Source organism: Cynocephalus volans, chromosome 1 (genome assembly GCF_027409185.1).
Source record: "Cynocephalus volans isolate mCynVol1 chromosome 1, mCynVol1.pri, whole genome shotgun sequence".
Classification (NCBI taxonomy): Eukaryota; Metazoa; Chordata; class Mammalia; order Dermoptera; family Cynocephalidae; genus Cynocephalus; species Cynocephalus volans.
Window position 1 is genome coordinate 242,517,043 of NC_084460.1, and position 13,788 is coordinate 242,530,830.

General features: G+C 35.2%; 1 protein-coding gene across 1 annotated transcript in view; it reads right to left on the reverse strand.

Annotated features, from left to right (window-relative positions):
- Positions 1-1,224: 1,224 nt before the first annotated feature.
- The window catches only part of ATF2 (activating transcription factor 2), an 80,887-nt gene continuing 68,323 nt past the window's right edge, over positions 1,225-13,788 (reverse strand). The window contains exons 13-14 of the mRNA XM_063098094.1: positions 10,424-10,529; positions 1,225-3,773 (exon numbers count right to left, since the gene is read on the reverse strand). Of these exons, the coding sequence (XP_062954164.1) occupies positions 3,547-3,773; positions 10,424-10,529 (333 nt within the window). The 3' untranslated portion in view covers positions 1,225-3,546. The remainder of the gene's footprint in view (positions 3,774-10,423; positions 10,530-13,788) is intronic.

The following is a 13,788-nucleotide window of genomic DNA, read 5'->3' on the forward strand; positions in this document are numbered from 1 at the left end:
ATGTGAGTGTGATCTTTTAATACATCACTCATTTGATGGACCTTATATTAGAGAAATACATCAGCTTGTCTTCATGAAACCTTTTACCTGATATCACAAAATCTACTCTAAGCACATTGGTAGGATTTGTACATTAAAAATAGCTGAGCAATTCTTTGCTCCTCCTCAGATTCCTTGATCTGACAGATATGACTAAAACGTCACTCCACATGCTCTTCAGCAAAACTGGTATGTCTGTTTCTTCACTTGCACTTACCATTTATAATAATACAATTTACTTATTCAATGATTGCTTCCCAACACCTTCCCCCACCCTCTTTAGAATGTATGATCCACTAAGGCAAATGTTTAGATTTGGCCACTGGGGTATTTCAAGTGCTTAGAATGCTGTCTGGCACCCAGTAGCACTCAAACATTCACAGAATAAAACAATGTGGTAGAAGACGAGGTCAGAGATGTAATGTGATGGCGCACGGGTCATGTAGGGCCTTGCAGTCCATTTTAAAAATTAGAGCTCTTACAGAGTCAAATGGGGACCCACTCCAGGATTCTGAGCAGGAGAATGCTGTAACCTGACTTAGGTTTTAAAAGCATTACTCTGGCTGTTATATTGAGAATGGGCTGTGGAGGGCAGGAGTGGAAGAAAAGACAGTTGCAAGAGCTGTGAGACATGATGAGGTTGATCAAAAAGTAGTGTAAATGGCTGCATTCTGGATAATCCTTAAGGTAAAACAAACAGCATTTCCTGATGGATTGAATGTGCGCTGAGAGAGAAAAAGGAATCAAGGGTGACAACAAGGCTGTTTTGGCTTAAGCAACTGGGAGACTTGCGTTGTCATCAATTGACTTACGAAAGAGTATAATATGTCTGAGGGTAGGATGAGGGAAGATTAGGAGTTCAGTGTTGGAAATATTATGAGTAAGTAGTTACCAAGAGATGCCAAAGGCAGGTGGGTCTGTAGCTGAAGTTCAGGGAGAATCCCAGGACGGAGACATAAGTTAAAGGTTCATTATACATGAATGAAACTTAAAGGGAATGCATAGAAGAGGAACAAGCACTGAGCACCTGGCAGTTAGAAAGATCTTTGAGAGGGAATGAATTTTGTCACAGAAATAGAATCTCAGGTTCATCTCAGGTAATAAATGGCCTGAAGGAAAAAAATATATCATTATCAGGTGATGTTATTTTATAAAAGACAGGTAAGAACAAGCAAATTATGAACATAATTTAAAGATAGAATTTATTCTCTGATGGTTTACTCATGCAAACTGCACATAAAAGAAAATAGTACAGTTTGTGTAACATTGCAAATATAAGGACTCAAAATGCTAGGTACAGAAGTAGTGTGACATCCTGAAAGTCAAAATGGAATTTGTGTTTATACAACTAATAATGATTTTTATTTGCTGAGTACAGACTGATTTACAATGAAGGTTTTGCTAACCTTGATAAACTCATTAACTGTTTACATGACTTCTTACATCTATGTAATTTTATTTTACAGTTGCAAGAATTCTGTTATCAAAGAATTTTAACTTGCATAATGAAGATGAAAATAAAATGCACTGAAGAACTTAGGAGAGTGAAAGATTGAGGCTTTTCCTAACTCATCCAAACTACAATTAAAAATAGCCTTCTTGCAGAATCTGTATTTTGTGCCTTTGAGATCAACTCCATAGCATAACTATGGCAAAATCATGTTAGAAACTGATTACTTTAAAACTATGAAATCAGTTAAAAATAAAAAATTTTAGAAGTAGAATTATCAATTAAAAATGCTCTCATTTTAAATAAGCCATATAATAAAATTCCTATAATCTTCATACTTAAAAGTCCTGAAATATCATTTGTATAATTTCATTATTTCCCAGTTTGGAACTTAGGCAGATGAGATATTTCCTTGAATTATTAAGGATATTCCATACAGGCTTTTAAAGTCAGTCTCATTAGGAGATGGCACTGAGACTTTAGCAAATAGTGTAGTATGGATGCAGAATGAACTACACAACTTATTATAAATGTACTAGATATTTACATAGTGGAATCCTGCTTGAATGCCAGAAGTTGCTACTGGGTAGGACTCATAACTATTTTACAAAGTTTTCTTACACACATCTACTACTTTTTTATTTTTATGTTTAACAATTTAGTCTATTTTAAAATATTGTACTGTATTTTGAACATAACTGCAGAATAAAAATAGATAATGGCACATTAGAAAACTCAGTATCCCACAGATGACTGGATAATGAGAAAAGTGTACCTACAATCATCTCATCAGAAACAAGCTACATCATGGAATGTTAGTTATCCAAGCCTGCACAGTAATGACATTTTAAACTGCAATCATCTATTGGCCAGCATCACACTGAAGGCATCGTTAAACATTCAAGCAAAGACTGCTGGCATAAACTATTAAAAGACACACACGCACTCACATACTCTCTCATCCACTCACGCTTCCCACATTATAATTACATTGTTCTAAAGATAGATACTGATTTTTTTCCACAAGAAACATTATCAAAATTTGCTACTAAAAGATGACAGTGCTTTCACAAGAATAAGTACAAGTTAGATCGCAAGTACAAGACAATAGGGGTAAACAGTCTTAAATTTTCTAAGTAGTAATTTTAGGCTTTTCTGGCAACCACACCATACTTGATTATGCATAAATTTCAGTTTGTAACCTGGAATCTGCAAAAAACAATCAAAAAACCCCAAAACAAGAGCTAAATTAAAAAATTATTAGATATCTGATAACCCTGTATCATACATTATATAATTTTGCACTTAGCCTCAAAACATAGGTTTAAAATACTGAATTTAGACTTGAAAAATAAAGTCATTTTTGAAATGTGTAGGATTCTAATTATTTATGCCTTAAATCATTAAAAAAAGAAATGCACTTTTATTAATGACCTTTAAAGAATGTGCATAAAAGCAATGTATGTTTTTTACCATGTTTTCAGTCACTTAAAAAAAAAGTGTTCTCTATGTACTTCATTTTGCATAATGTGCAAAATAAAAGGCAAAAAGATTAAAAGCAAATTTCTATCTTTCTCTTGCCTAGTGCTTTATGACTTTGTTAACATTACAAAGTCAATAGGGACTATGCAGAACTTTGGTATAAATGATAACAATACTACCATCACAGTTGAGGGTTATGGGGTGGTCCAAAGAAACGTAAGTGGGAAGAGAGATTCAGTAACATCCCCATTTATTTATTATTAAAATACCTCCAAATTAAAAGTGAAATAAACCACAATGAATTATAATACACTTTACACATTGAGCACAGAAAAATTAATAAATCTAACAATATTTATAAAAAAAAAGCAAAATCAGTCTTTTTCCAGAGACTAAAAACTGTTGTTCAGTCTGATCATCAACTGCTGCTGTATCAACTTTAGAGCCAAATTTAATTTCAAGTAAAAAAAAAAAATTTACAACCACAGATTTCGCATAATGGAAATTGGTCATTTCTTGATTTTCTTTTGAAGTCACTAATGAGTATCTAAAACTGTTGTACTGCAGGTTTTTAATCAACTTCCTGAGGGCTGTGACTGGGAGGAAGGAGCCATGACAATCTGTGAAAGCGCGGGCTCCGTACTCTGGTCTGCCATCTGCGTGAGGACTGAAGTGGCTACTGCTTCTGCCTTGGAGGTTGAACTGACTCCATTGGATGTGCTGACCGAACTATGCTGTATAGCTTCTGTATGTGGACTACTGGGCACCGAAATATCTTCTGAACTATCATCTTTATCTGCAGCTGAGTGGAAGAAAAAAAATTATTGACTTTCTTAAATAAAATATCTGTAAGAATGTATCATTAGGCTGAATCAATATACAGAGCAAAAACTTAGACGGTATTTTACAAAACTGATTATTTAGATAAGTAGGTATTACTGAAACTGAGTAACTGATGAAAAGGTGGCTGTAAGTCATGAAGTAGGCAATTTAAACTGCAACAGGTCAAATGAAGGCACAACCACGTATATAGAAATATTTGGGTGCCCAAGTGGCTCACAGAATAGAGCTGAAGAAATATTGGCTAAATAGTGGTAAGAGAAAATGAGGTAGGAATTTGGGAGACAGCCTCTTACAGATATAATCAAACCCTTATCAAGAAACACATTCAACAAATCAAGTCTGTTTGCCTACATGTCATTCTCATTAAAAGATAAAAAATAATTTATAACCACACGCATAAACAAAATGAATTCTTACATACAAATTATATCTTCAAATGATTCCCTCTGCATTCTCCAGAACTATATTTATTCTGGCTGATTTTCCATCTACTGCAGCCATGGATGATTACAACACTTGATTCTAATACACATGAGAATAAGCAATATTTAGAATCTAAAAGCCACCAGCTGTTATAGTTGCATGAATTAACTGAGATTCAAACAAAAATCCATATAAAACTCCAGATACTGTGATTGAAAAGATATTAAGGAAAGGGCATTCTAAATATTTATGAAAATAAATGTACTGATATTTAGGCCTGAAAAACAAATCTCTTATATCTTTCTTAATTTAACAGAATAGAATCTAGTAATTTTATTTAGTGAAAAATCTGATATGCACAACACACACAAATATTTATAATAAACGTAAGTTATGAAGCACGATGATAACACAAACACCTGTGAACCCAGCCCTCAACTTAAGAGAGAACATTGCCAATCACAGCACTGCTCTCTGGAGGCTCTTCTTGCCAAAACGTAATCACCATCCAGACATTTCTTTAACCATTCCCTTGTTTTTTCCTTACATAGTTTTACCATATAGGTATGTATCCCTAAAAAACATAGTTTAGCTTTATTTTTAAGCATTCTAAAAATAGTATCATATTGGATGTATTCTTTTGCACCTTGCTTTTTTTCACTTGGCATTAATTTTTATTTAGTGTTTAGAAGTGGCATTATACAGGCTTTCTATCAAATCTGAGTGTGCATACTAGCCTGCTTACTGATGGCCAGGTGCCCATTCAGAAAGTCAATTAGTCAAAGACTGTGGACCTTATAAAGGAGAACTTACTCCATGATTTGTAATGGAGGGGGAGAATACATGGCAAGTACAACTTTAGTTCAAGTAAAATTTCTCATTTTGAGAGTTTTCTAAAATATAGTACTTACAGAATCTTGACATCTGTCTCAAAGCCATGAATTTTTGAAAAGCAGGTTTTAAAATATATTAGTAAGATAAAATTCCATTTTCTCTACAATGTGCTGTAAATAAATGCAAAACCATACACCTGGATAAAAACTAGACCTCAAGATACAATTTTAAAAATCACAATTTTGGTTCCAGTCAAGATAGCGGAATAAATGATTCCCAGCGTCACACTCTCCCACAAATCAACCAATTTACAACTACAAAAATGTAACATCAGTCAAGCTAGGGCTGCTGGAGCTCAGGGGAAGAGGAGGAGAGCCCTACAGAGTTCATGAAGGCGGAAGAAACCAAGATGAGAGAAAAAACTGCTCTGAGCGTTTTGGGCCATGGCTGCTTTAAGGCTCAAGCTGATGAGCACATGGAGCAGGAGCCAGCAGAAGCCACAGCTGTGCCCTTCAGATGGAGTTACTTGGAGACAGCAGGGAGAAGAGGGCCTTAGAGGCCCCCAGGACAGCAAGGCCACTTATAGGGTTCCCGTGGACCCACGCAGGAGCAAGGAGCCAGAAAAACTGAAAAAAGGGAGCCATTCAGAGGCCGGTGAGTCACTGCAAGGGACCAGCACAGGGCCCATCCTATGGGAAGTGCTTGAAGCATGAGTGGTGGGGGAGACAGGCCCACCAGGAGAACACTGGGGCACAGCAACGACAGCCGTGTTGTCCCCCAATCAGCGTAGAACCACTCAGAGAAGACTGGTCGGGAATGCAGAATTGCAAGGGGTACAGTTTGATGAAAACTCAGATCAGAGATTCTACACAACACTGACCCACCGGGTCTCTTCCTTATAGGAAGTACCTGTAAGGTTAATCATTAAACCCTGAGCTGCACAAAAAGCCTTCCCTAGGGAAACAGCAGCAAAGCAGCAATTTACCTCAACCACACAGCTCAAGTACTGGTTCCTACGGGAAGTCCCCCCATTTTAGAAGCAAGCAAAGGACAAAAAATTAGTCCCGGCCCAGGAACAGCACCTTGGGGCCTGCCCGGGACTGAGGCATGGAGAAGGGGACTGGACACCCCTCCCACAACCAGGCTCCCACAACCAGGCTCCCACAACGAGGCACACCTCAGCAGTGCCTCGGGGCCCGCCCGGGGACCTGAGACACGGAAAAACGGACCAGACCCCCCCTCCCACAACCAGGTGCACTGCGCCTGTGCCTCAGGGCCGGCCCAGAGACCCAAGGCATGGAGCCGGTGACCAGCCCCTCCTCCCACAACCAGGCACACCATGCCAGCACCTCGGGGCCTGCCCGGGTACCCAGAGCATGGAGAAGCAGACAGGACCACCATCCCACAACCAGGCACACTGTTGCCAGCACCTCAGGGCCCACCCAGGGACCAGAGGCATGGAGAAGGGAACCAGAGACACTCCACAACACAGCACACCACCAGCGCCAAGGAGCATGCCAAAAACATCACCTCCATGTGGGTGGCTCACCATAGCCACCACAGTAACCACCACTGCTGCGAAAGCGGCCAGACACCACAACCACCGTGCAAAATGGTCTGTCAACCATTGGAGTGCATTGACACAAGGAGAGTTACCAGCAGAGATAAAAGAAGAGGATGCCTCTCTCCACAAAGCCCATTTCAGAGTGACAGAAGCAGCATCTGCTCTATGATAATATTGGGGGACTTGATCACACCTCTCAGCATTGGACAGATCATCTAGGCAACAAATTAACAGAGTAACTATTATTCTTCCAGAAGGAGAGAAGAAATCTAGGGTAATTAGAGGGGGAAGGAGGGAGGGAGTGGGAGAAGGGGAGAGATTGGACAAGGGGCATAAAGAATAATTACAATTTGTAACAATATATATGCTAGTAATATTGATTTGATCAACATATCTCAATGTTGGACCCCCAAAATACGTATAATCCATTTTGATTCAATAAATAAAATAAATTTAGAAATAAATAAATACTTGCTGAATTAATAAATTTAAAAATAAAAATACAAATACAGAAAAAAATAAAAAAAATAAAAACCACAATTTTATATAAAGCAGAAAGGATACTTTGCTGATCAAGCAATAATGAATGTTATAAAATATTTCTAATTTAGTTATTTAAATAGTCAATACAATAGCTATGTGTTCAAAGAAAACAAAACACTGGCAATGACAATTTAACTGAAGAGAATACTAAAAAGCCCTATTTATTTATTTTGCCACTATTCTCCAACAGAACAACAAGCTGATCTTTCTTTGAATGTTAAGATCTAAGGATACACCAGCTTTCAAAAATAAAGAGGCTGATCTGTGATGAGTGATACAAGGAAATGTAAATGTATACTGGAGGCAATGACTCAAAATGAATCAGTAAATTATAATGAATGAGTGCTTTATCTACAGACTTTCACAATTAGGGAAAGCAAATCTTTCGGCAGTACAAATAACTGGGTCCTCACATATAAACTATGTAATTATTATACCTTTACAATGTGATATACCTGCACCTATATCCAGTTCTAGAAGGTGAGGGGAGAAAATTACTGGTATAATAACAAGCACTAGAAAGATACAGGAAATCATGCCATACTCAAAGAGTCACTTTCAGCTCTACTTAAGCCAAAAGAAACCAGCTGTCTGACAATTCAGTTCTCTATAAAGTTCTCTACCTATGTTCACACATATTTTCAATAACGAAAATATTTAGTGCTCACTATGGCCTAACAAGCTATCCTTCCCATTTATGATTAGAGACAATTATAATACAATTTTAATTATTTTCAGATCAAGAATATGAATTCATGGCACTGAGATCACTTTTATGCTTTATTCCTCATGGAACCCAGATATTAAAAATGTACTCTTATTTTTATTCAGGTTTTATATCATTTAACTGTTAGGGAGACCAATTGCCATGGTTTTCCCATGACTGAGTGGTTTCCTAGGATGTGAGACTTTTCAATGTTGAAACTGGGTGGAACAGTGTTAAAACTGAGACCCTATAACTATAACATAGTACTGTCACCTTTATCTGTAAGATTTTGTTGTATTCCCCGTAATTTATACTAAATCTTGTTTTTTCACAAGATTTTGAAAGATTTAGCTAGGTTTACAGTTATCCCACCATTAACAACTGCTGTGTGCTACAGTATGATGAAGAATGTGAATTACTCCAAGATACAGGCTGAGTATCCCTCATCCAAAATGCTTGAGACCAGAAGTGTTTTGGATTTCGGATTTTTTCAAATTCTGAAATATTTGCAGAATGCATATTAGTTGAGTATCCCTAATCTGAAAATCCATAATCCAAAATGCTACAATGAGCATTCCATTTGAGCATCATGTTGGCATGCAGGAAATTTTAGATTTTGGAGCATATTGAATTTTTTGGATTGGGGATGCTGAACTGGTATAAATATTCACTTAGTCTCTGCATCTATCTTGAATATTAAGCAACAGAGAAGTCAGATTTATTCTGAAGAGTTTACATTTAAAAATAGAACTTACTTTAAAATTTCTACAAAATCCAATTATCTCCCAAGAGCTGAAGATAATTTTATGGTAGAACTATATGAGAAGGCTTCAAAAAGTTCATAGAAAAGATTTGCATTATCTTTTAATTCTATTTTCTACGAACTTTTTGAAGTACCCTCATATTTTGACTTCAGTTAATTTGATTATCTAAATGACTAGACAAGAACAAATTAGGAAATACTTCCAAACAACAAAAATGTCTTATTCATTTTTTGCACTTCACAACCTACTACAATATATATATTCATTAAAAATGTATTAGTCTAGGTTTTCAGTCATTTAAGTATAATGTATATAAACCCACACATCTATACATGTTAAAATATCTTTAAAAATCAATTGTTAAAATAATTGCCTTGCATTTGCTGATAATTTTGAACTGAGTACAAGAGAAAAGTTAATTTCCTTCTAATTTTATAGAACCATTTGTATATTTCCTTTCAAACTATCAAAATTTAAGAGTGCTTTCTTGTTTAAGAAAATCATGTATGCATAATGCTGAACTCAGTAGCTTCTATAGGAAATTATGTTAAGTCAGATGGGAAACATAATAGCCTCATCCCTGCAGCAATCATTGTAACATAAATTTCAAACATTTCTATATGGTTCTAATTTACTCCACAATGTGTTTCATCATCCTGTCAAAATGACTAGATATCAAATAACTGAGATTTATATGCTCAAAACTGACGAAAATCAGTGTTTTAAATATATACGGCAATTGAGGGTTGCTAAAATCCACTGAATCTTTTAAATTAAAAAATATTGCCCATTCTGATGAAACTGCTTACAATGACTACGAGTAAAGATGGTGGCCGTTAAGTTTTATCGTGAGCACCTGAGGAACTGTTTGCATCCAACACAAAATATTTTTCTTTTGAATTACTGACACTGGCAAATTAAAATGAAGTGGATACATATGGTTGAAACAATTCTCACATTTACAAATATCCTGAAATACCACTAAATCATAAAAATGAAAGCTGTGGGTTATATATTATGAATGTTGCCTAATGCATTCCCAACTCTGTTATTTGTTACAGATTTTGTGTGTGAACAAAATTGGCCATTTATTCAAGAGTAACAGCTGGTTCCAACACTGTGCATCTTATCAAAAAAGAAGGACATTACAAAAAGGAAAAAGCAAAATTAACCTCTAAAATGCTGAAAACAGAAGAATCTCATTTTTTGGGGGAAAACATTTAGGAGGAAACTTACAAGCTGATAATTTAAATACTGTTCTGTTTTAGCATTTTTATGATTAACAAAAAGGCTTGATATAAAGGTTCATGACAATAAAAACGTTCCACAATGCTGACAGTATCTAAAAAAGAACAGTAGGATCTGATACTGTAAGCTGATGCTATATATTAAGTGAAGACAGCTGATTAAAAAAACTCATCATTACTGAATGTAGGCTGGAAAGGAAGTAGTGTTTTACCCTGTCAATCTAAGACAGTGTTACCCTGAGAAGATAAAGTATCATCAGTACTCACAGTGTATTTTAAATTATTAGCTAACACATTTTGTTCATCTACAGTAATGCCTAGAAAAAAGCTAGAAATAGGAAAACTCAGAAACTCTCTATATTCTAAAAAGTATACCCCAACCCCATTCCATCATAACTTTGCAGAAATTCTGATATTCAATCTTAAATATTAGAACCATGGTCTCAATTTTTTTAACAGTAGCTCAGTTCACTCTGGCTGTATTTCACTGATGTAGCCTAAGGCTATAGGTAACGGAACATTACTCACTATGATAGCCAGATTTCTTCTGCATGGCGGTTACAGGGCAATCTTTATGAGCCAGAAGAAGCTGTTTCAGCTGTGCCACTTCATTTCTCAGCAGGGTGACTTCACTCTGGAGAAGAAACAACTTATGTACCTTACCAGCATCAGACTAAACATATTTTTTACTGTTTAAAACAAGCAAGGATTAAGATATAAAAATTGGACATCTTGGCAGAATGTTAAGGAATAAAGAAAATATACTGGTTAAATATGTCTAATCAGTACTCATTGGTTTTTATATTTTGTCATTATACAAAAACTGCAACTTGTATAAAAACATCCATTTTTTCCCACAAACTTTCTGAAGTACCCTCTTGTATGTTATAGATTATGTGTTGAAGGGTTTTTCTTTCTTTTTTTTTTGGCGGCTGGCCAGTATGGGGATCCAAACCCTTGACCTTGGTGTTATAACACCACGCTCTAACCAACTGAACTCACTGGACAGCCCTCCTGTTGAAGGTATTTTCATTCTACATATGTTACATGCTCCTTTGAATACTGAAAAATGAGAAACATCAAGAAATTCAGGATGAATTTTCACTAACTATTCACTTATTCATTCTGGAAATTCAGTTAAGAAGTTTCTACTCTTCCTAGAAACTAGGAAAAACTCCATAGAGGAATCCACAATAACCAAAGAATCATGGATACCTAAAATTCTTCACAAGGCACTGTGCTGGACAATGCAGCCAACAAAACTAGCCGCAATACTTAAACGGCTTAGCTGCCTTTGACCCAGGCAATCTGTACACAACTAAATTTAAATCTGAATAAGTCAATGATGATTTGTCCTAAACCTTATAACAGAATGCATACTTCAGCCTTTGGGATGCATTAATCTGGTAAGTACTATGTAAAAGTTCTAAATTGAGTGAGTTCAACTAATTCCTCTGGGTCACCCCCAAATATTAAAAACACTTATAAATCAGTGATCATTACCAATACGCAGGAGTTAGAAATAATATCAATTTAATAAATTGGTAACAAAAAATTTAATTTATAAACACCTCTACTTACTTGGACTTACAGTAACTTTAATCATTCAGATTTCATCCATGAGCACAAAAGTAAATGAGAAAATACAGCAAACAGGTGTATATAAAAGCTCAGGCATGCCACTTTCCACTCTATCTCTTAACCAGAAAGCTGAATGTAACATAATTTAGCAGATTAGGCTCAGTAGACCTCTTTAAGGGATCAATGACAGAAACATAAAAATCAAAAGAATAAAAACTAAAGAACAATCTAAAGGCAAGTGTGTTGGGTAAAACAGTTCTTACACCCCAATAACAATGAACTGCAACATTGATAATAAAGCACAGAACAAAAACTGATGCCTGTAATAACTCTAAACTATTAGTAAAAATGTTAAATTATGTTTAGAATACTTTATGAGAATGGGTGGATCAAAGTTAAAAAGGTAAAATTTAAAGCAGTTTTGCTTTAAAAGACAAACTATTATTTAGAAAACTTATTTTTACGGAATACTGCAACCACTGGTGTCAAGACTGCTTAATTATAACTCATTATTAGTGACATTACTGATGAGAAACCACGTTATGAAAAATCCAATATATGAGGGTACCTCAAAAAGCTCTTGGAAGAATGAAAAGATAATACAAATCCTTCCATAAACTTTTTGCATATTATCCAAGCCCCCCACCTGCCCTGTCAGCTTGATTTTTAAGACTGATGTCTATAAGTTTCTCTCATTAATTTCTGTAATATGAAATGGGCAGGATATTTATTTTTAGTCAAGAATATACAATCTTTTATGATCGGTAACTGTGCCCATACTGATGTTCAACTCTCACTGCTCTTCCAAACTCTATTCTTCAACCATACCAAATCACTAGTAATGCCTCAAGCCTGTCATACTCTTGCTGCCATCACATTAGTTTAAACTTTATGAAATGATCAATACTTGTTTTGACCTATAAAAATAGCAATTTAGAATGACGAACTAAATATATATGGTTAACTCTATTTAGAAAAAATTTCCCCTCTTCTCTGCCATGCTAATTATTTCATTCATCTTTAAGAGTCAACTCAGTACAGTATAAACTTGAATAGGAAGAGAAATTAGGCGCCCATTTCTGTACTCCCACAGCCATATGCCTATGTGTGTATATACAGATACAGATACTTGTATCTTTCATAGTACTTATCACACTGGATTATAATTTTTGGTGTACCTGTTTGCCATCTCTACCAGACTGGGAATTTCTCAAGGGCAGAGATTATCATTCTTTTTGTATCCCCAGAGCACAGCACACTGCCTGGCATTAACTAAGTAGACAGTTATACTTTAGAGAAGACCGTGCTAATTTTATGTCCAGGAGGTAAAAAAATATCAAGGAAAGCGAAAGGAAATTGCTTAAATAATATGAAACTGGTCAGAGTTCCTAATTTCATTGTTTATACCAACGACCTCATTAACATAGCTACGCTGTTAAATTTTTGTTATGAAATGAAAATTGGCATATTTTATAGCATCACCTCACTGAGAATTTTAAAAATCACAACTGTCTTCCCTTTTACATACTTTATTACAGATATTCATCATAAACCATATTACAGGATGGTTAGAACTCAGTTAGTTAGAGCATGGTGTTATAACACCAAGGTCAAGGGTTCAGATCCCTGTACTGGCCAGCCACGAAAACAAAACAAAACAAAAAAAACTTATTATAAAAAACAAAACAAAACATGCTGTATGTGATAAAATTACTGAAAACAATTACAAATTACTTAATTGATATGAAAGTTGATTTAAATAATTATATAAGGATTAAAAATTAAAATATTCCAATGCACTCAAATAAAATTAAATATATACATTCAAATTCTCTCTTTAAACAGGCAGGGTTGAACTGATGAATGGGACATCAATTTCTGTATTTCAGACGTAACAGTTGGTGGTATTATGGATGGTGATCTAATTAGACTACTTGGTCCATTAACAAATAAACAAATGTGAAGATGCTACTGGCTAACAATGGGTAATAAACATTAAGGACTTAAAGAGATAAAGCACTTGATTCTTGTTACAACTTATACTTTGTACTAACTGAATTTACACTCGGAGTACACAACAGAAAAGACCAAGAGGAGAAGAGGAAATGGACTGTTAAAGTTTAATATAGTAAATATTTGTCAATTCTTGCTAAAATGATTTATAGATTTAATGCAATATCAAAAGACTCCAGCAGGGTTTTTGTATATATAAACAAGCTGATTCTAAAATTTATATAAAAAAGCAAAGGAACTAGAAGATCTAAAATAAATTTGAAAAAGAATAAGGAATTTGACAAGAATAAAGAATAACA